At 42.0% G+C, this 21,657-nt stretch overlaps 1 protein-coding gene across 1 annotated transcript in view; it reads left to right on the top strand.

The window, feature by feature from the left end:
• The window catches only part of samd4a (sterile alpha motif domain containing 4A), an 85,899-nt gene extending 69,140 nt beyond the window's left edge, over positions 1-16,759 (top strand). Inside the window, 2 exon segments of the mRNA XM_080765160.1 lie at positions 8,164-8,247; positions 11,534-16,759. Of these exon segments, the coding sequence (XP_080621286.1) occupies positions 8,164-8,247; positions 11,534-11,562 (113 nt within the window). The 3' untranslated portion in view covers positions 11,563-16,759.
• The last annotated feature ends 4,898 nt before the right edge of the window (positions 16,760-21,657 follow it).

Genomic DNA, 21,657 nt, shown 5'->3' with positions numbered 1-21,657 from the left:
CGAAATGCCATGTTTTCTGAGGATGGACCCAAGCGGCAGGAGATATAGGGAGAAGAGCACTGCGGCTAAAATAGAGCCCTGTGGAACACCATACGACAACGGCGCTGGGGACGATTCAGAGCCAGCAGCGCTGACAGACATGGTTCTGCCCGTCAGGTAGGACCTGAACCACTCCAGCGCCGTTCCACAGATACCCACTAGGTGCTGCAAGCGCCAGAGCAGGACGCTGTGGTCGACTGTGTCGAACGCAGCCGACAGGTCCAGCAGGACCAGAATGACATAGTCGCCTGCATCATTAGCTATGAGGATGTCGTTAAATACTCTAACTAGTGCAGACTCGGTACTATGCCGGGTTTTAAAGCCAGACTGGAAGACCTCAGGGATCTTATGCTCCTCTAGGAAAGACTGTAGCTGGGCATAGACAACCTTTTCTAGTATCTTAGAGATAAAAGGCAATTTAGATATGGGCCGGAAATGAGCCAACACAGTGGGGTCGAGGCCTGGCTTCTTAAGCAGTGGTTGCACTACAGCATGTTTAAAACACGTGGGAACAAGACCAGAAGAGAGACTGCTATTTATGATTTTCAGGACCGTGTGAGCTACGCTGGGGAAAACCTCTTTAAAGAGGCGAGCCGGGATAATGTCGTGCGGCGAACCTGAGGCCTTTATGTGGCTGACTACATCCTCCAAAACGGACAATGTTACAGGTTCAAACGAGCTGAGCACGGCGGGACATGGGACACAGACAGAGGGGTCAGAGGCAGGAGCAGTGATGAGGGCCCTTGTATTTACCACCTTGTCAATGAAAAAGTGCAGGAAGTCATTACATATGTCAGCTGATTCAAAACAGACAGGCTGAGCGATATTAAGAACAGAGTCAATGGTTTGATAAAGTACACGTGGATTAAGACGGTTAGACTCAATAATATTCGCTAGGTGATCTCTTTTTGCCTCTTTGACAGTGTTCTGGTAGAAGAGCCAGGATTCCTTTAAAATCTGAGAAGAAACCTGCAACTTATCCTTCTTCCATTTACGTTCTGCTTTTCGGCACTCCTGTCTAGCTGCACGGGTTCTGTCATTAAACCAGGGCTCGGGCTTTGCCCTGGGCAGCTTGGATTTCATTGGGGCCACAGAGTCCATTATGGTCCCACACGAAGAGTTAAACCAAGAGCACAGTTCCTCTGTGGGAACAGCCGAGACAGACGGGGCACACAACTGTTCAAAGGCAGCTGAAAAGCGACTAGCAGTGCGGGGGTTAAGAGTCCGACAGAGTCTAGCAGGAGCCCTAGATCTATTCTCCGTACAAGAGAGAGCAACATCAAACAGAACAGGGCAATGATCAGAGAACGTACTATCACAGATCTCTAGGTTACGGATAGGCAGCCCATATGAGATAACGAGATCTAACGTATGCCCACGTTCATGAGTAGGACCCGACACATTCTGCACCATGTTAAACGATTCAATGAGGGTTAGGAAGTCCTTCACCATCGGTTTATCGGGGCAACATACGTGTACATTCAGATCTCCGAGAATCAACACTCGATCATAGTTGGGCAATATTCCAGCCAGGAAATTGGAGAAATCAGTCACAAAATCCTTGTTGTATTTAGGGGGTCGATAAATGAGTGCGCACAAAACAGGCTCAATACGACCCACCTCAAACATAGTCACCTCAAAGCTGGAGAAAGAAGCAGAGCATTGCTTGCATTTAATATCATCCTTATAGATGACCGCTGTTCCCCCACCCTGCCTGCCCGAGGGCCGCGGGGAGTTGAAATAGGAACAGCCGGCCGGCAACAGTTCAACGAGGGCGCTGCACTCACCCGCCGCCATCCACGTCTCTGTCACACAGAGGAGATCCAGGGCGCGGGAGCTGAAGAAATCCCTCAGGATAAAAGTTTTATTTGTCAGCGATCTGGCATTCACCAGGCCAATCCTGACAAGGGCTGGAGCCTTTGATCCGGAGGAGCTAGGATCGCGGGGCAGCGACCGCAGGTTGCGGGGATTCACCCCACGTCTCAAGAGCCGAGGAGCGCAGGGGCGGCAGGGCTGGAATAGCACCTCCAGGCTAGCAACAGGAGCGCGGCAGGTCGCGCTGGGGTCCCGGAGTCGTTGCAGCAGGGTGGAGGGAGACGATAATCCAGGTTTCACGTGAGACAGAGACGAAAAACATACCCGGGCCTTCAGCTTCACCAGTTTGCCACTCCGTTTGCCACGGCGGCGGAGCCGTTTCCTCCTCGGCGGCGGGGGCGCGACCGAGAGCAGATGAGTCGGGATTCCTGTTAGGAGCGGCGGCGCGGTTTTTTGTTCATTGTGGTAAAATGAACCAATAATCCTGGCATTTTGTCGGATATCCAGGAGGGATTGGCGATCATACACCAGCAGAGACTTAATCTGAACAGTGCCAAGGCTTAGATACAGCAGAAACACAAACCAAAACGAGAGCAGGAGACGAGCAGCCAAACACACTGGCGCCATCACTTCCGCCTCTCAGCAGCTCGTGAGTTTATGTTTTGTTCTGTGCTCCAGCGCCACCAAGTGTCTCGGACCCATATGACTCTCTTCTTCGAGTCACTTATACAACTGAGGTTACTGAAGTAACCCGAAGTTACACCCCCAATGTTAAATTACTGTGTACTTTTTATATCTATTATATCACTAATATAATCCTCCACTCTCGAGGGAGGACGAAGACAGGTCAGCTACAGATCTTAATGACGGCCGCCCGGTCAAGAGTGAGCTGGGGCGAAGGGGGACTTTCTTTTCACACTGGCACACCTTTCCTACGTTTTGTGGTGCCTCACAGCTTTTATCCTTTCCTTTGTTTGATGACCTGCAGAGAACTGTACAACACTTACCTTCTAGGGTGGAGCACAGTGAGAGTACACAGTAAAACCCTCAGTGCATATTTCTACACTGTGAGTGTATAAACGAAGAGGATTTGTACTGTATTTCTCTCTCTCTCTCTCTCTCTCTCTCTCTCTCTCTTTCTGCCAATGGACAGATGATGGGATTGATTAAGATAGAGAAACATGCTCATTTGAATTGTATTTATTCTGACGTTGTTGTAGTGCGTGTGTTGCTGGGGTAGGCGTGAGGAGCTGAAGTGGTAACAGGGATTTGGAACCCTATAAATAGCTCAGTGAAGTGAAGGGCTGCAGAGGCCAGGCCTAACTCGGCTCTTCACTCTGGCTGCAAGGGGATTTGCACCGCCCGGCCTGGCCTGGCCTGGCCTGGCTTGGACCAGTGTGTGTTGAGTTGACAACAAGGAAGGAGGTGCTGTAGACCTGTAGCCTAATCCAGTCTGTGTTGAGTTGACAACAAGGAAGGAGGTGATGTAGACCTGTAGCCTAATCCAGTCTGTGTTGAGTTGACAACAAGGAAGGAGGTGATGTAGACCTGTAGCCTAATCCAGTCTGTGTTGAGTTGACAACAAGGAAGGAGGTGCTGTAGACCTGTAGCCTAATCCAGTCTGTGTTGAGTTGACAACAAGGAAGGAGGTGATGTAGACCTGTAGCCTAATCCAGTCTGTGTTGAGTTGACAACAAGGAAGGAGGTGCTGTAGACCTGTAGCCTAATCCAGTCTGTGTTGAGTTGACAACAAGGAAGGAGGTGCTGTAGACCTGTAGCCTAATCCAGTCTGTGTTGAGTTGACAACAAGGAAGGAGGTGATGTAGACCTGTAGCCTAATCCAGTCTGTGTTGAGTTGACAACAAGGAAGGAGGTGCTGTAGACCTGTAGCCTAATCCAGTCTGTGTTGAGTTGACAACAAGGAAGGAGGTGCTGTAGACCTGTAGCCTAATCCAGTCTGTGTTGAGTTGACAACAAGGAAGGAGGTGCTGTAGACCTGTAGCCTAATCCAGTGTGTGTTGAGTTGACAACAAGGAAGGGGGTGATGTAGACCTGTAGCCTAATCCAGTCTGTGTTGAGTTGACAACAAGGAAGGGGGTGATGTAGACCTGTAGCCTAATCCTTCATCCCTTCCATCCTCTATACTAGTACTCTCCTCCCCATGTATGAAACCTCACGACCACATCTGAGTGTGTGTGTGTGTGTGTGTGTGTGTGTGTGTGTGTGTGTGTGTGTGTGTGTGTGTGTGTGTGTGTGTGTGTGTGTGCGTTGTGAATCTTTGGGTGTCCCGCGATTCCATTTGATTCAGATTAAATTAAATATTCGAAAGCATTTTTTTTCCCAGATTCAAAACAATTCTCTATTCAAAATGATTATCGATTCAATACATAGGATTTCATCACAATCTACTCCAGCCAACTGAAGTGACTATACTATACAGTAACTTGAAAATGACTGAAGACATGTTGATGTTTACTGTGATTAGAGTAAGCTTACATTCCATATCACAAACACCATGTAGTGAAAACTCCCGTAAATGTAACCAAATTCGATTTTTGTGGAAATGATTAATCGATTTTGAATCGTTCATAACGGGAATCGTTATGAACACATGTTTGAGATTGAAAACATGCTGTGCGTGGTCCTGTGGGATAGATAGCTTTTAGCTTGAGAAACGTGTGCCCCCTGTTCAAACCCCACACCACCCTAGTTAATGGCCACAATAACTATTGGTTGGCTGTGGTACTGTAGTTGTGTTATCAATACAATGGCTTCTCCTAATACTGCTGCAGCTACGGTAATTGCCAGTGAATGTAATGTGATTACAGAGGCTATAGTATTGTTGAGCCATTGTGAGTTGTGACTGCACAGGACTGATCTGGATTCACTTCTTTTGTCTCCTGCCAACTCCTTTGGCAAAAAATATGGAAGCATTATCCTGATTCTATTGTGGAAAAGATAAGAAGAAAATAAATACCTGATTGAGAAGGGTTTGTACACTTGTGTCGCTGTCAGAGGTGTTTAAGTCATATTTAGTAAAGAGGATCTGTACTTAAGTTGAGTACAATATGTTTAAGTACGTCTACTTTCCACTTTTTTCTTTTAACTTTTAATACATTTTGGCATTCAAAATGGGTTTCCTTTGCAAAGAAAATAGTGTGTCAAGTAGGACTAAGCTGTAATATATAATATTGCTACCATTGTTGATTTGGCGTTTGACAGCAAATTAAAAAAATGTTTTAGTATAGTTTTCGTCAACTAAATATCATACAATTTTAGTCTACTAAGTCTACAGTTGATTTTGTCTACAATTCTTTTCCCCCGTTATTCGTTTTAGTTGACTTTCATATTTACCAGGGTTTTACTCTAGTGTGGCTTTGAAATACTTTTCCCACTCATTATAGAAAATCCACTCTGTATTTGACACCCTTCTGTTACTGTACATACAGTACATCAGGGGTACACCCATAAAGACTAACCTACTGTACGCATCATGGGTGACCGGGCCTTCTGCTCGGTCGCCCCCGAACTGTGGAACGCTCTCCCCGCCCACCTGAGAGCCCCACAGTCGGTCGACACTTTTAAGAGAGGACTAAAAACTTTCCTTTTTTACCAAAGCATTTTTATAGCCTTGCCCTTAAGTTTTAAATGTCCCTGTTCTTATTAGATGTTTTTAATGGTGTGTTGTTTATTCATTTGCTGTAGCACTTTGAGATTCTGACGAATATAAAGTGTTATAAATAAAATCCATTACTATTTATTATTATTAAGTACATCATTACAGACCTAGCCATGTTACACGTTCCTCCATCCTCTCTCTTTCACATCTCTCTCCTGTTGCTCCTTTTGTCTTCAACTTTCATTTATTGGCTGAGATTTGGGTGTAACCATCAGGGCGTACATCCATTACACATTCTCTGTGTCATATGTTACTTTCCATCCCAGTTGTGTTTCATTAGTTCTTCACTGGTTTCAAACTGGGACCTGAACTCTGCAATATTTTTTTTAATACTGTTTTTATTAGGCAACAGAATATTATCGACACTGATAATGAGTAGTTCAGTTAAATAAAATGAAAAAAATAACAGGCAATGTAAATGTTCCACATACAATACATAATAAAAAAGACATAAATGTGATAAACATGAAAAAACAAAAAACAGTTTACAGACAAACAAAACTAGAATAACTTTCCCAACATGTTGTTGTCAATTAAGTGACTTACAGACATTATTTTTTAAATGATAAAAAATTAAATAAAGAAAAAACACTCAGTTCCTTGTGTAGGAGGGGTTATCATGCACATATTGAAATATTCAATGAAGGGTTGCCATGTCTGGTAGAATCTATCTTCACTCCCTCTCAATTCAAATTTGATCTTTTCCAATTGTAAGTTGAACTCTGCAATATTGGTCCATACAATCTACACACAATATAGCCTGGCTACACCCAATGGATGGATGGATGGATGGATGGATTTTATTTTGTCATTGAACACAGGTGTACAACGAAATAAATCTGTTGGCAATACAAAAAGGCAATCATAGTAATGCAAAAGTTGTTAGTAGTGGCCTCCAGTAGGTGCCAATACATTAGAGCAGTGGTTCCCAAAGTGGGGTCCGGGGACCCCCAGGGGTACCTGAGGGAGTTCCAGGGGGGACCCATCTATTTTGTTCATGTTCATAAAGTGCTAAAGTGTTTAAAGCAGTGGTTCCCAAACTTTTTCATGTCAAGGACCCCCAAATTGACACTACTTAGTGTGGACCCCCATTTGAAAAGATATGCCAGGGACCCCCATAAGAGAAGACGTACACATTTAGACGTCTACATTTAGACGTCTACATTTAGACGTACACATTTAGACGTCTACATTTAGACGTCTACATTTAGACGTCTGTATACATATATATATATATATATTATTTTTTAATTCACTAACTTTCTTTGGTGAATTAATGCATGTTTCATGAACTGTGTGTTGGTAAATTCCTAGCGAGGACATCGGAGCACACTCCAGAGCACACTGAGTGCTTTCTTGTCCATTCAGAAATGAAAAGGGGTTAGAGAGAGCAGACACTGTAGCTGAAGAGACGTTTTGTCATTTGTTTAGAGAACGAACACACGCTAGCATCACTGCATCATATTGTTAACAAGCCTATTTAGGTCATGCTTTGATAACTGTTTGGCAACTATCAGCTAAATTATCATTATCAAACTAAAAAGAAACATTTTTATGTACAAATTCCTGTCTAGAACATCTGTTTACCAGATAAGAGGAGGACACCCGTGGAGTTTGGACTCAGTGTTGGGGAGGGTCTCACAGCAGACGCATGCTCCAAATAATTCCACACTTGCTCAGTATTCTGGCTATAACTTGAGCTTTTTTCTGCACCGTTAATGTACTTGCACGATGTATAGTTTCTTTGAAACGCCATTATTACCCAATAATTTTGCCGTGCGTGCTTGCGTGCGCATTCTTTCTCTTTTCAAGTTGAGAAACGGCGCGAGCCGCTGCATCTTGTCATGCTTATGGCCATATTAGCTTATTGGACAGATTATTAATAGGTGGCTGGCTCGTGCCCCTGACGACACTGGATACAATTTATTTTAGATGTATTTTTGCTTTTCCATTTCATTTCATATGTACATTTCCTTTACAAATGGTCTACTCTCTAAATACATAATACAGTACATTTAAGGCCCAATATTTCCACACATTAAATTTGCCTTAAGGGAGGAGGGGCAGGCGGACGAACCACATCATCAAGGTCATGTCATCACGATCAGCCATAACCATATTTTTTTTAAGGATTTCCCAGTCCCAATGCAGCTGCGGACAAATATGAATTGTGTTGTCTAACCTCAATGTGTCATAATAGCATCCGGCCCCGAGTGGAATAGTATGAGAGTACTATGAGAGTATGAGAGTGGAACTTAGCGTTGACTCCCATTGTAACAATGGAATGCGGAAGTGCTCATTCTATCTCAATGGGATAGTTCCAATGTTTGGAACTATAGCCCATAGGCACCCGCTCTGCGGTGAGATCAAAGCGTGTCGCCAGACAACGCCACTCTCTTACTATTCCACTCGGATCCGGCCCTAACAAATTAGTCAGCATAAATGCCTATAAAAGGGACAATGACTGACAGACAGATAGAGATCTCTATATATGGCCATATCAGTTGGATCACTGGTGCCAATCTGGCTAACAAATTCTCCTTCATGCCGTGCTCTGATGAGATTCTACAACAGAGCATCATGCTATGTTCAATTATGCTTGTTTTAACTTTGTTGTAATTGTCATTTAGATCTTCAGCTGCCAGTGACGGAACCAGACATCAACAACCGCCTCGAGTCTCTGTGTCTGAGCATGACAGAGCACGCGTTGGGAGGTAACGCACACACACACACACACACACACACACACACACACACACACACACACACACACTGTACACTCAATTCACAATGTCAAACCAAGACTAGAATAACATAAAACAATCTTCATTTTTGTTTTTGTCATGCATTTTATTAATTTATCCTACATTTCTTAACTTCATCAAGATGTTCCTTGAAAAATATTCAAAAGGTTAAAACTAAATAAAACAAAACTAATAAAAAAATGTAGATTTCTTAACTAAAACTAAAATTACTTGCACTCGTAAACCTAAAACTAGAAATGTCGCAATTTTGAAAAAAGTGTGGTATCGCTTACTAGGCCCCTCCCACTAATTTTGCTAGCCAATTACAATGTCTTTTTTTTCTGCAACAAACGGTTACTTTTTTTGCATCTACGGCGCCCCCTATGACGACCCCCATTTTCAAGACTCATTTGTGGAAAAATAACATGAAGACCAAATAGACAATTTGGTCTTCAATGTTCTTTTTCCACAAATGAGTCTTGAAAATGTGGTCTTCAATGTTATATTTCCACAAATGAGTCTTGAAAATGTGGTCTTCAATGTTATATTTGCACAAATGAGTCTTGAAAATGTGGTCTTCAATGTTATATTTCCACAAATGAGTCTTGAAAATGTGGTCTTCAATGTTATATTTCCACAAATGAGTCTTGAAAATTTGGGGTGGTCTTATAATCAGAGTGGTCTTATATTTGGCACAATATGGATTTTCATTGTGCTGTCTCAGAGCATCACGTGACATTAAAATAACGTATCCCCAGATTCCACCACACCACTGGGTAACCCCTTCGACATACTAGCGTCATGACCAGGGTGTGTACAGTACTTGTACTGTACATCATGGCTGGGAGATGCACATGCTACATAAACAGGAGATACTAGGCTCCTGCCCTAAGGGCCACATGGCTACTTGTGGTTTCCAAGATTACTTCACTGCAGTTTTTGTTACGACCATGGGAGACCTGAGGCCATGTACTCATTATACTGGATGTTTTTTATTTTTTTTGCATGCCTGCGCAGAATACACATTTATGCAAATGTGGAGTTTGGGGGGGGGGGGGGGTCACGATCACTGCTGATGAGTGCCACACGGGACCCCCCGTTGTCTGCCGACCATTGTGTGTAGAGTGTGTGAATTTGGAGTTACTTCAGTATTGTAAGTGATTCACTTAACTCCATACAGTACAGTCAGTAGGAAGTGGCGATTGTGGTACAGGCTGCACTGTAAAGGTTTGCTCCGGCCTGTGTTTGACTGCATACAGTGCAGAGAGAGAGTAAGAGAAAAGAGGGGGGGGGGGTGAGTGGGTGGAAGCAAGGGGCAGGTTAAACGGAGTAACCATTCCCACGTGAAGTGGAGTTGAGCCCAGGGTAAAGTCGCCGCCTGCCCCTGCCCCTGCCCCTCCCCCCCCCCCACCAAACTGCACTCCCAGGCTAAAGACAGTGAGCCTCAGTGAGCCGGCGGACAAGTGTTGCTTTGTGTGCACGGCTGTGTGTGCATGTATGGTGGTTAGCAGCAGGGGAAAGGCAAGAAGCAGAGGTGGGTACAGAGGGAGGGAGTGCCCCCAGCTATGGAATGCTAACTCAGTCAAAACCTATAGTTCCGGTCTCGTCCACTGCACCCACACGCCTCCACAGACTAGACAGGCCTTGGAACTATGGGCACAAATCATGTCATCGCTGTCAGGCAGAATCCTTGTGTATAAAGAAAATGTATAAGCCCAAAAGAGTTGTATGAATATTTAACCAATGAAAAGTATTAAAAAGATCTTATGACAACATAATAACGGCATTGAATCCATCAGAAGACAGGCAATGTTCTTCAAGTTTTCTGCCCAACAGTGACGATTATGTTTGTTCAGCCTCTAGCTAAATCAGTGTCAGCTCAAAAAAGCATGTTAAGGGTAGTGTGTGGTAGTGTGTGTTTTGCTGCCACCACCATGCAGGTGTGGCCTTTGGCCCCTCACTGTGCACTGGGTCTGAAAGGCTTCAGTCCATGACAGTTGCTAGCGAACATACAGCACAACCATACTCAGAGATACTGTATATGAGCCAGCATGGTGAGAGCTGCATCTTCATCATCACATCACAGTGGCAAATAAATAGGTTTTTGATTGATTATTTTATTAGACAATAACAAATGCAAAACAGTACATGGTACAGTCAAAGCACATTTATCCAAAAGGATAGCACCGAAAAAAGACATTGCGGCCTTGCGGTTCATAGGTTGGCTGAGAGCCTCCAACCCTCTCAGACATTATAAAATAAAAGGTAACGTTGGACCTCACGTGGCTTATTGCTTTTCTAAAATGGCTACAAACATGGCAACATGAAAATCACAACACTATTCCTAATAATATCCACTAAAGAAAGTACTTACACTTTGCGGCCATCAGGCGGAGCCACTTCCTTGTTTACTCAGGCAGTCCAGCCAGGCTGTGTGTTAGGCCTATACTGTACAGACACAACAAAACTTAAGTGTTAGGTCAATAAATATCATGGTAACTAACATATTCGATAGAAAAATTCATATATTTTTTATTCCAGATTTAACTAATATGTCTGTGAACAATACAATGGAAGACGCTAGCATAGCTGCTTATAGCAAAGCGACCGAGACATTGTGAGGGCGATCAGCGGTGATGACAAGGGAATAGTCAAGCCATGTCATTCACCATCCTATGAGCGCGGGCTGTGCTTAGCCCATTCTGACCGGGAACCCATTTTGGTGTTAGCATCATGTTATGCTTTAGCTATTGAAAAATAGCAGATCTACAAGCTCATAGCGCGCCACCGAGTGGCGCGCTACGAGCTTGATCGCGCTATGATCTCAGGTCAGAATGGGTTAATCAGACCAGTGTGTGTCCAGTGGAAAACCTCGTATGAATCTGATCTCAGGTCAGAATGGGTTAGAAGCCCACATGGCCACGGTTGGTAAGGAAATTCAGCTACAGCACTGTGGAAAGAAATAATGCACCTGGGATTGATATAAACTGATCAACTTACCATGAGATTCATTACGTGGTCTAATCAGAAACCAGCCAATCAGAATCAAGTATTGGGACCGTTTTAGGAATGAGTACTTACACTGTGTGGTGGGGATGAGTGGAGGACAAAGTACTCAACCCAGTAGTGGAGTGGAGTGAAAGTCATGTCAAGTATCCAAAAATGCACATGCACTCAAGTAAAGCACCTGAAAGGTTCACTGAAAGTTAAAGTCTAATGCATTTCATTTGTATGCTTTTTCTCTGTTCTTGTTCAGATGGCGCTGACCGCACATCGACAATTTGAGACGAGGACCGGAGAGAGAGGCAGTGCCACCGTGAACACCCAGGATGGATAACTCACCTGGAGGTCACCAACTCTCCCATTCCCTCATCCTGTAGCCAATGGTAGAGCTCAACCAATGGACTGTGGGCGGGGTCTGAGTGACAAAACCGAGTCACTCGGCTTACACAGGCTATCACATTGGCACCTTCCACCGGGTTTGGAAAAAAAAAGTACACTTCCTGCTATCCCAGTACGCTCTCATTCCTCTGGGTCTGGGTGGGGTGGGGTGGGGTGGGGGGGGAGCGAAAACCCTTGAATATGATCTGGACAGTGTCTGAAGATCGCCCTCTGGCAGGACAGAGGAAGTACTGCAGTCATGTTGTCAGGCCCAGCAGAATGGGGAGAACTGTGGGAACAGGTGATGCCACAGTAAGACTGCGGTGTACCTGTAAAGGCCCTTCCGGTCCCCACCCTATCAGAACATGGTCATGTCCTGATCACGTCTTGGCAGTCGATGCGTTTCAAAACCCTTATAGTACCTCAGACCCAAAAAGCAAGGCGAATTTAAGAAAAAAACACATAGGGAAGTTTGTTATTTCCTTGACTGCTTCGACTGTGGATTTGAGCATTAAGTGAGAATGGTTGGAAGCGTGAGGAAACTCTTCGCTCTGTATCGGGTGGCAAATAATTTGTATTTGTATGTATTGTTTACATAATGATGCTACTTTCAAAGGGTACAAAAACATGTAATGAATTTTTCAGGTATGAAAGTATATATATATATATATATATATATATATATATATATATATATATATATAAATATATATATATATTCCCCTCCCCCCTTTTTCTTTACAGTGTCAGCATTCTGCCATGGTTGCTTTAATTCCCATGCAGTAGCCATCATTGCTAGTTTACAACCAATGTGCTTATTCTTTATTTTGCTTGCCAAATGCCAATTGCCAAGTTATGTTGGAGTGAAAATGTAACAAGAGGGAAAAAGTTAAAGCACAGCCAATGTATGAAGAGGGGTGAGAGAGAGAGAGAGAGAGAGAGAGAGAGAGAGAGATGAGGGAGGAGTCAAAAGAAAGACACAGGAAGTACTGCGATAGTGTAGGACAAGGAGAAGAATAGATGTGGGTGCTTAGGAAGTGATTTTAGTGGAGGAAGGGAAAGTGGACGTTAAAACAAATGATATGAAATCAGAGGCAGGACCTCTAAATGGCTACGAGTAATAGGGGAAGGTGATGTCATGTCCGATCACCTTTGGCGGCCTAATCGTGTGAGTGATATATAAGGAAGTGAGTTTGGCACAGTTGAATTTCAAATTGTTTCTATATAGCATGTGTCTTTGAATTAATAGCCTTTGTAGGTATTCATTGTGAGTATAGGCTTTTATGTTTTAAATGGGAGATTGATACATGTTGTGTCGTCAGGGGAATCATTATCTATGTTGAGATCAGGGCTGGTTGTGCTTCACAAAGGGTGATGTGTTGAGGAATGGAGGATACATGTTTCTGTCTTGGAAGAAAGGAAGACAGTAAGATGAGCTACGACGGGAGCTTCAACCTGGCAGTAGAAGGACTTGGTGGTCAGACCAATCATCTTCCTTGAAGCAACATGATATCTGCTATAGTCAGTCCATGAAGGGTGTTGCTCCCAGAGATTGTCTCTCATTTGTGTTTACCTCCATCTGCTGGCCAAAGGCCGTCAGGACAGGGCAGAAGTCCAATAACATGCAGGCACTTAGAGGAGCTGGGCCAGCAGTCTGGAGACAGGCGATGTTGTCAGTAAACAGTTATCTCAGAAAATGAGGACATGGGGAATCCTTATTTAAGAAAAAGAACTGCCTAAATTATCAATGATCGAATTATATAATATGGCTGTCTGAACATTTTGACAGTGTCAGCCTACCTTGAATTTTCTTTAGCATACTTATCAATGTTATGTTCATTCTGTGTCTTAATATTTATCCTTGGTTCATTGTGTCTGGAAAGCAGACTTTATAAAGATGGGTTTATGTTTAAATAAGCTGGGTCGGAAAACGCCACTGTGTCGAAAAGAAAGCACATGATGGTATTAACCCGTGGGAGACGAGCTTATCGCTGTTTTAGAACAGCTAAAAGAGTTTTCACAGATATCCACATTTGCAACTTTCTGACTTTGGAACCGTTTGAAAGGCTGTTGTGAGGGGTACTGTGGATTACAATTGTTTAGTTTCTTTATTAGTTTCTTGTAATTCTCTGGTATTTCCGTTTGTATTCTGCACCTGGCGCCTGCAATGCATGCGCGCACACACACACACACACACACACACACACACACACACACACACACACACACACACACACACACACACACACAACACTAATGGCCACACCGAATCACAAGACTGTACCACATCCATCCAGGCAGTATTGTTACATCAACCCGAGCCAATCGAGGGAAGAGTGGTATAATGCAGGGGGAGGTATTGGCCAAAGCTCAAACCTAGAGGTGAAGTGCAGTAGACAGTATTGAGTCCTACAGGAGAGATGGAAAAAGGTTTAATGGCAAATGTTAGGGATTGGCACAAGAGTTTCCTCCCCACCTGCCCAAGAGACAAATCACACACTAATCTCTTCCTGATTACTGGGGATACTGTATGTCCTCTCTTACTACATCACAGTGCCCAGGAACAAACTAAAACCAGCCCATTGCCGGGCTGGAACCTTCGACTCCAAAGGTCTTTGGCCAAACCATCTTTTGCCATTTAAAAATGGGAAGTTTAGTCGATAGGGACTTTAAAGCTGTTGACCGGCAAACAGGAGAGAAGCTCATGAACGCCATTGCAGCATCCATGCCATTCTTGGTTACAACCATTCACATACAGTACATGCACACACTTTAAACTCTCTCTCTCACACACACACACACACACACACACACACACACACACGTTTGTGTGTTAATAACATCGTGCAGCAAGTGAGTGTTTTGAGTAGTGTGCATGCACAGTGCTTCTAGCCCAGAACATTAGTTGTACTCTCTGAATTATAGTGAGTGTACGTGTGTGTGAAATGGGATTCCACAAAGCACGTATACAGTATATACGACACAGATCCATTTTATCGTGAGTGGGTCGGTTGGCACGTCATGCTTTTCCATGGCTATGCCTATGTATTCGGAGTCTTTCAGTGTCACTGCCATATAAATACTAAGTAGATTTAAACTATTATTTATTCATTTTGTTTTCCATAACTGTTGTGGAGGTGATTCTTATAGTCATCAAGTGTATTATTATTTAAAGTACCATATGTATTAACATGCTATGGCTGGTGACCATACATACATCTCAAATATTAACATAGTTATTTTTGACTTTTTATTTTTTTTTGTTTTGTATTTAGTTGTTTAATCTCTTATTTGTATCTTTATCTTGGTCTTGTTGAGACTGATGTTTTTCTTTTGTTTTGGTTTTTTTTGGCTGTTGCTTTGGTATATAGTAGGTAGCTGCCTGCATGGCCAAATGCTGTCATATGTAATAATCGGAGCCAGTCAATGATCTAATACACAATCTTGATGCATTTTCAGAGGCAAGTCACCAGCCGTAAGATAAGATCAGGGATGGCTTTTACTATACCTAGAGGCCGACCTTCGACCCCTAACCCCCCCACCCCAAGTGAGAGGTGCATGCTGGTTTCTGACAGCAATTCCAAGCCAAAGGTAGAAGAGCATCGTAATCGCAGTGATAACAATGTAAGCAACGAGGATAAGCGCCTGTTAGAGAAGAAGTAGCAGTAGACAATGAGAGCTACAAACATTTCTTCAGCTGCGTGCGGCTGCTGCCTGAAGAATGGGGCATACTTAGTTGAAGATTTCAACTAAATAATAATTAGCCTTTAGGCTAGGGCTGGGAGATATGGCCAAAATCAAATATCACATTTATTTTTTTACCAAATAAACTATCGATATTTTGGCGATAATCTCATGTTTTGACTATAATTTACATTTTCAAAATAGTAAAAATTGTAAATGTACACGCTCACTACACGTGTTGTGTGAGCTGCTGTCGGGAATAAACCACCTAACCCCAAAATGTGGAGTTAGTTGCTTTAGAAGACAGTTTGAGTGTCCAATGGAGTTAAGAGGTTTCATCCAACACACAGACAAAGGGTGTTCCATTGCACTGATTTATGCAAAGAATATCAAAAATTGTTTTGTGGTTTCCTCTCGACAGCAACAATATGTAGTCAATATTACAATATTGATATAATATGGATATATTGCCCAGCCCTACTTTAGACTATCTGACCTATAGAGAGGCATTCCCAGAGTGCTTTGAACACTGCAGTATTAACATTTATGATGCTACCTTGATATTCCAAAAAGAAAAAAATATATATTTATGTAGTTTAAATGAAGACCTATATACTGTTTTTTCCTTTTCGCTGTCATTATGGGATGCTGAGACGCAATTTTTATTTTATTTACATTTTTCCATAACCTCGACAGCACCCGCTCTGTAACAAAGATTTACCGCTTGACTGTGCTTCTCGATTTCGTTTTAGTTGTATTTTATTTTTGAAGAGCCGATGTCCTGTATTGACTGCAGGCTTACGTATATATTTGAAAAAGAAAAAGGAATATTGTATGTTTAATAATAAAAAAATGAAGAAAAAAGGACAAAAAAGTGTAGAAGAAAAACATACAACTGAAAAAAGTGTAATTTATATTTTAGATTTGCATGCACGAGGCTGGGAAAGTCATATTTAGAATAACAAATGGCAGTGCCTTTTTTGTACTCAAGACATTTACCCCAAATGTAAATGGTTTTATATGGACTTAAAAACTGTAATAATGTTACAAGATGCAACCAGTGTATCAACCAATCCGCTGGCAAGAACCGTGATGACATCATTCAGAATTGTTTGGTTTCTGTGTCATCTTGTATAGTAAAACTTCTTTCAGCCGCTGCCTTCAAGCTGGCAACATTTTGTTTTCTGTACTCTGTAGGTACTTCTTTACGCTGATATGAAGTTATGAATTATACTGGCCTGTTAAAAAAATAAGTTTGCCTGTTGTGAGAAAGAATGAGTGTTTATATATGTGCATGCACACGGGTGCATGCATGTGTTCATGTGGGGGTTCTTATGTGTGTCTTCCTGTAATTTTGTCCATTGTACCACAATGCTGTGACTTGGTATGCCCTTATCCATAAAAAGGTTGTAACTCCTTTTGCGTGTGTGTGAATTACACCCCACTTACCCTACTGTCCCCAAAGCTAAGATTCTGTCCAAGTCAGGCTTGTTTCACAAAAGCATACATACAGTATCTCAGTCAGTATATTGGAGCAGTAACTTTTTTGGACCATGGGCTATAGCCCATATCGTACGGCATACTATAGCGCGCCGTTTTTTTTTTGCCGAAATTTCCGCAATTTCCATTTCCGCAATTTCGGCAATTACCATTTTCGCAATTTCCGCAATTCCACAATTTGACAAAAACGATGGGCTATAGCCCATATCGTACGGCATAATATAGCGCGCCATTTTTTTTTTGCCGTATATACCCGTTAGAGTATTAAAAGAAACACAAAGATGGCTATGTGAAATAATTGCATTTTATCCCGAACTAGCCTGACACGGGGAAGATTTTATCACTGCATTCACACTACAGGACAGAGTTCCAGGTGGTTCCCCCAGTTCTTGACCAAAGAACAGCACGAGCCATCAAGTCCAATCAGTCATAAACGCTTCTACTTAAACCCAGAGGTCTAGACCAAAGGCAGCTGGGAATTGCCTTCCCAGCAGTGCCAGTTTCAGGGATGTTATGGTAGTTAGAATATCATAATTATACTGAGTCTAATATAGCAACTCATAATGTAATAACGGCACATAATGTAATAACAGTTCATAATGTGATAACCTAAATGTAGTAAAGGCCCATAATGTAGGCTAATAAGGTCACAATGTAATACATCATGAGAGCATAACATAATAATGGATTTTTGCATAATGTAATCATGTAATAATGTGTTACATGTAGCCGCTCAATTCACAGTTAATAATGTAATTACGGGTCATATTGTTGAGAAAAGTTTTACATCGTATCAGTATCATGTCAGTATCACAGGCAGTATCATTACTGCCCGGAACTGGGCCTTGATGATCAGGCTTTCAACACTGGGTAGACCACACTTCTGCAGGACCTCAAGATTTGACACCTTGTCCTACCACACTTGATGAGCTTATAGGTTATTAGTTCATAATGAATCGTTATTGTTGAGTTAAAACTCATAAATGGAGCATGGATCTTCTACAAGACACCTCAGACAACTTCTACAGTCTCAACAACTACATCTCCCAGAGTGCATCAGCTGCTAGATGGCTGCTGGTGCTCATTTGCCTGATTGAACACCTGTTAAAGGCTGATGGTGGTGACACTCAAACAAATATCAAACAAGATGGCGGAATAAACAAACCTATAAAGGCTGATACAGACAGCCACAGACACACACGTCCTTGTGTTTATTAATATAAGCCTTTATAACCAACCAAAGGGTGAAATAATGCACGTGCGTGCGTGCGTGAGTGCATGAGTGCGTGTGTGTGTGTGTGTGTGTGTGTGTGTGTGTGTGTGGGGTGCACACAGCAGTTACATCAACAGTGGATGATCCAAACACAAATCATTCTGACTAACGGACCAATGACGGACGGACTAGTTGAACAGGTGACCGGATCCAGTGGGCGGGGCTTTGAATTTAAATAGGAGCGGCCATGTTTTTTCCCAGCATGCTGTTTGGTTTGGGATCCACTTCATGCTGTCTGTGAGCAGAGCTGTTCCAAGGTAAGAAGCGTTTGTTTGAGAAACACGGTTTTATCCTTGAGCACTGTTGTTGTTTAGACATTAAGATGATTTATAGGACTGTTTATTGTTTAAACAGAGTATTTATAAGACTGTTTATTGTGACACTAAATGGACAACAATGTCAGCAATGTTTGTCCTTTTATAGGACTCGTTCTTTGGCCTTGGGCCTCGATCACACAAAAAAACCATTTGTCTTGTCTGTTTAATGGCCGCCCCAATGCATTTCCAATGGGAGGCACATGCTTTGACCAAACATTTGTGTTTGATTTTGGGGGGCAATCAAACACATGCAGGCAGAGCCCAGAACATATGCTTATGTGTGACTGAGGCCTTGGGCCTTGATCGCAACAAAAGCATTGTCTTGTCTGTGAAAATGGCTGATCTACAAGCTCACAATGCATTGTGAATGTGATGTGACACATTGTGAGCTTTTAGATCTGCTATTTTCAAAAGGTTTTTTCTGTTCAAAATGACCAAGTATGCAGATTGTCCCATTTGAAATGTTTAAGTACATTTTGATGCCAAAACCTTTTAACTTTGACTCAAGTTATATAATGTAGATTTTGAAGTTTAGATTTTTTTTTACCAATATCTTAAAGGGACAATTCACTTTAAAAAACTAACTTTTTGTCATTGTATTATCTACTCTGGTTTATGTGAACACTACAGACAGTTTTTAAGTTAAAATGCTAAAAAGCTAAAATGAATATTTAAATACTGAATCAAGCAACTTAAAAGCTGTCTGCAGTGTTCACATAAGCCTGAGTAGACGATAAAGTGAAATATTATATGAATTTTACAATGTATGAAATCTGGATAAAGAGTAATGTTGTTTTTATTTATGTCTTGCAGGTTAATCATGTGACCTTGGTGTCATGTGTGACCTTGGATGGGGTCATCAGGAGATGGCTGGTATTGATAATAGAGTGTCTACTCGGCTGAGCTGAAACGTATAACGGTGTCAACGAACGCTCCCTGAGATTACGAGGCGTACGGTGCTCTGGACGTATTGTGCCATACAACCTACGCGGCTCTATTAATACCGGCTATCTTCAACTGAGCGACGGAAGCCCCCCCATGGTATGTACCTGGATTACATGTGGCTGTAGTAGAAACAAGGGCAGTGTCACCATTACATGTCAAGTTGACCATTCATTCATATGATTTTACATATGTTTGGGTGAAAAACCTTACTGAGGTTTTTATGTGTTTTTAGTATTTCAATGTGTCCATGATTTCATGGACACTTCCTACCCAGACTACAATTCCCATAATGCTTTGGTGCACTGCTCCTTGTGCATAGGGGAGGGCTGTCTTACTGAGACAACATGTAGTCTAGGGAGGAAGTGAGCCCATTGTCCATGACATCATGGAGCCCATGGACACTTTTGAAATACTACATATATAAAAACGACGATTACCCACATAAAAAACCCAGGAAAGTGTTTCTTGTCTCCCAAACATCATTAAAATAAGCTCTGGTTGCAAAAGGGGTGAAGTCGCCGTTTAATGGGTTGAATCATTAAAGCTGCTATAAGCAATATGTCAAATGTAATTACTTTAAAAAAAATTGGTATTCAGACTGCCAGCAATGGGTAAAACAATATTGTCTCTGACACATCTTGGGGCCACAATCTGCATTCAAAGATGTTCCTAGCTTTGTCATTGGTCGATTTGCCTGTCTACTTCCTGATTGGTCAGTCATTTTGACCGGGTTCTTTTTTTTTCTCTGACCAATGACAAAGCTTCTAGGAATATCTTTGACTGCGGATTGTGGCCCCTGGATGTATCGCAGAGACTAAATCATGTGTGTTTTACTCATTGCTGAATGAAATAAAAATCATTAAAATTGACATTATTGCTTATAGGAGCTTTAATCACAATTTGTGACAATAATAAAGTAAGATATTGGTGACACAGCTTTTAGTGACTGTTATGACTTACAAAATGTCATCCTGTAGGCCGACAACTAAATAGATATATTTTTTTCTTGTCATTTCAGAACGTGAAGCTGACAAGGCGACGTCGGTATTGAAGGTACAGTGCTGTTGCCACTCCTGGGTGCTGTTGGCAGTGAAGGTTAGTAATGAACCTTTTGATTCCTGATGCTTGTGTAAGTGGGCTACATGCTACATGCTACCATACCATAGGTTGTCATTCGCACCGTGTATCGTTTCACGTAATCTGCGTATAATGCCACTCTACATCACATGCCGCAATGTGATTTATGTATTGTTTAACATAATTTACGGGTAAAGCTGTCGCGTCACGTCACGTCACATCACATTATGTATGTTCTGTTGTAGTCTTTCTGTGCTGTTTTCTGTGTCGAGTTATTAGAATTTCTATTTCCTTTCTCTTTTAATAAAAAAAAGTATTTTTTTTTATTTCTCCTTGCCCATTGCCCTAGTTCTTCACTAGTGGACTGTGTGTACAAAATGTGATTTGGCGTCATGCGACTTATTTCCGGTATCATTATGGTAGCATGTAGCCTGCTTAACACTGTTTACAGCCTTCTATGCTGTAGATCTGTCCAAACTAACAGGAAGAAAATTATGGCAGATTTTCTTCGTTGGTTAGTTTGTTTTGTTTAGTGCTGATATTGAAGGTAATTGGGCGTAGTTTATTATCTTTTGATGTCGGGCAGAAACCTTGTATCTCCATAGTTCAACCTTTTGTAAATTAATTTCCTTACTTGGTCATGCTACAGTGTCACACACTAAAGTAGCAAATAGCTGATCTACAAGCTCACGATGCAAAGATCATCCATTATTGAATATAACGTATTAGTATCGAACATGCACGGTTTCTACCCCGACCTTTCATCTTCTCTTCTATTCTTTGCTTTAATAAAGTTATTGTTTTTTCTGGTCAGAGTTTTTTATCGCATTTTGCTTTATTTTTCATAAGTCATTTCTTTCTTTCCTATCTATCACTAGTTCTTCACTAGTGTATGTGGTGCGTGTGTCGGGTCGTGTCTCTCATACAGTTTCTAATCATTTGATTGGAGCTGTATCGTTTCACGTCATTTGCGTTGTGTCATTTGCTGGTAAAGCGCCATCACGTCAGTTCACATCAGATATGAACACAGGCCGGTATGTGATGTGCATTTATGTGATATTTTTATGTGATTATTTCACAAATTGCGGATAGCTCGTTGCACGCCATGCACTCTGTTCGTTGCTCTTGTGTTCTAATGTCATCCTCAGTGTTGTATGTATGTTGTGTTCTCATGTTCATAGTGTTGCTGTATTGCTGACAAAT

The sequence above is a fragment of the Protomyctophum bolini genome (assembly GCF_963924005.1).
Source record: "Protomyctophum bolini genome assembly, chromosome: 1".
Classification (NCBI taxonomy): Eukaryota; Metazoa; Chordata; class Actinopteri; order Myctophiformes; family Myctophidae; genus Protomyctophum; species Protomyctophum bolini.
This window is presented reverse-complemented; position numbering and strand designations above follow the sequence as displayed.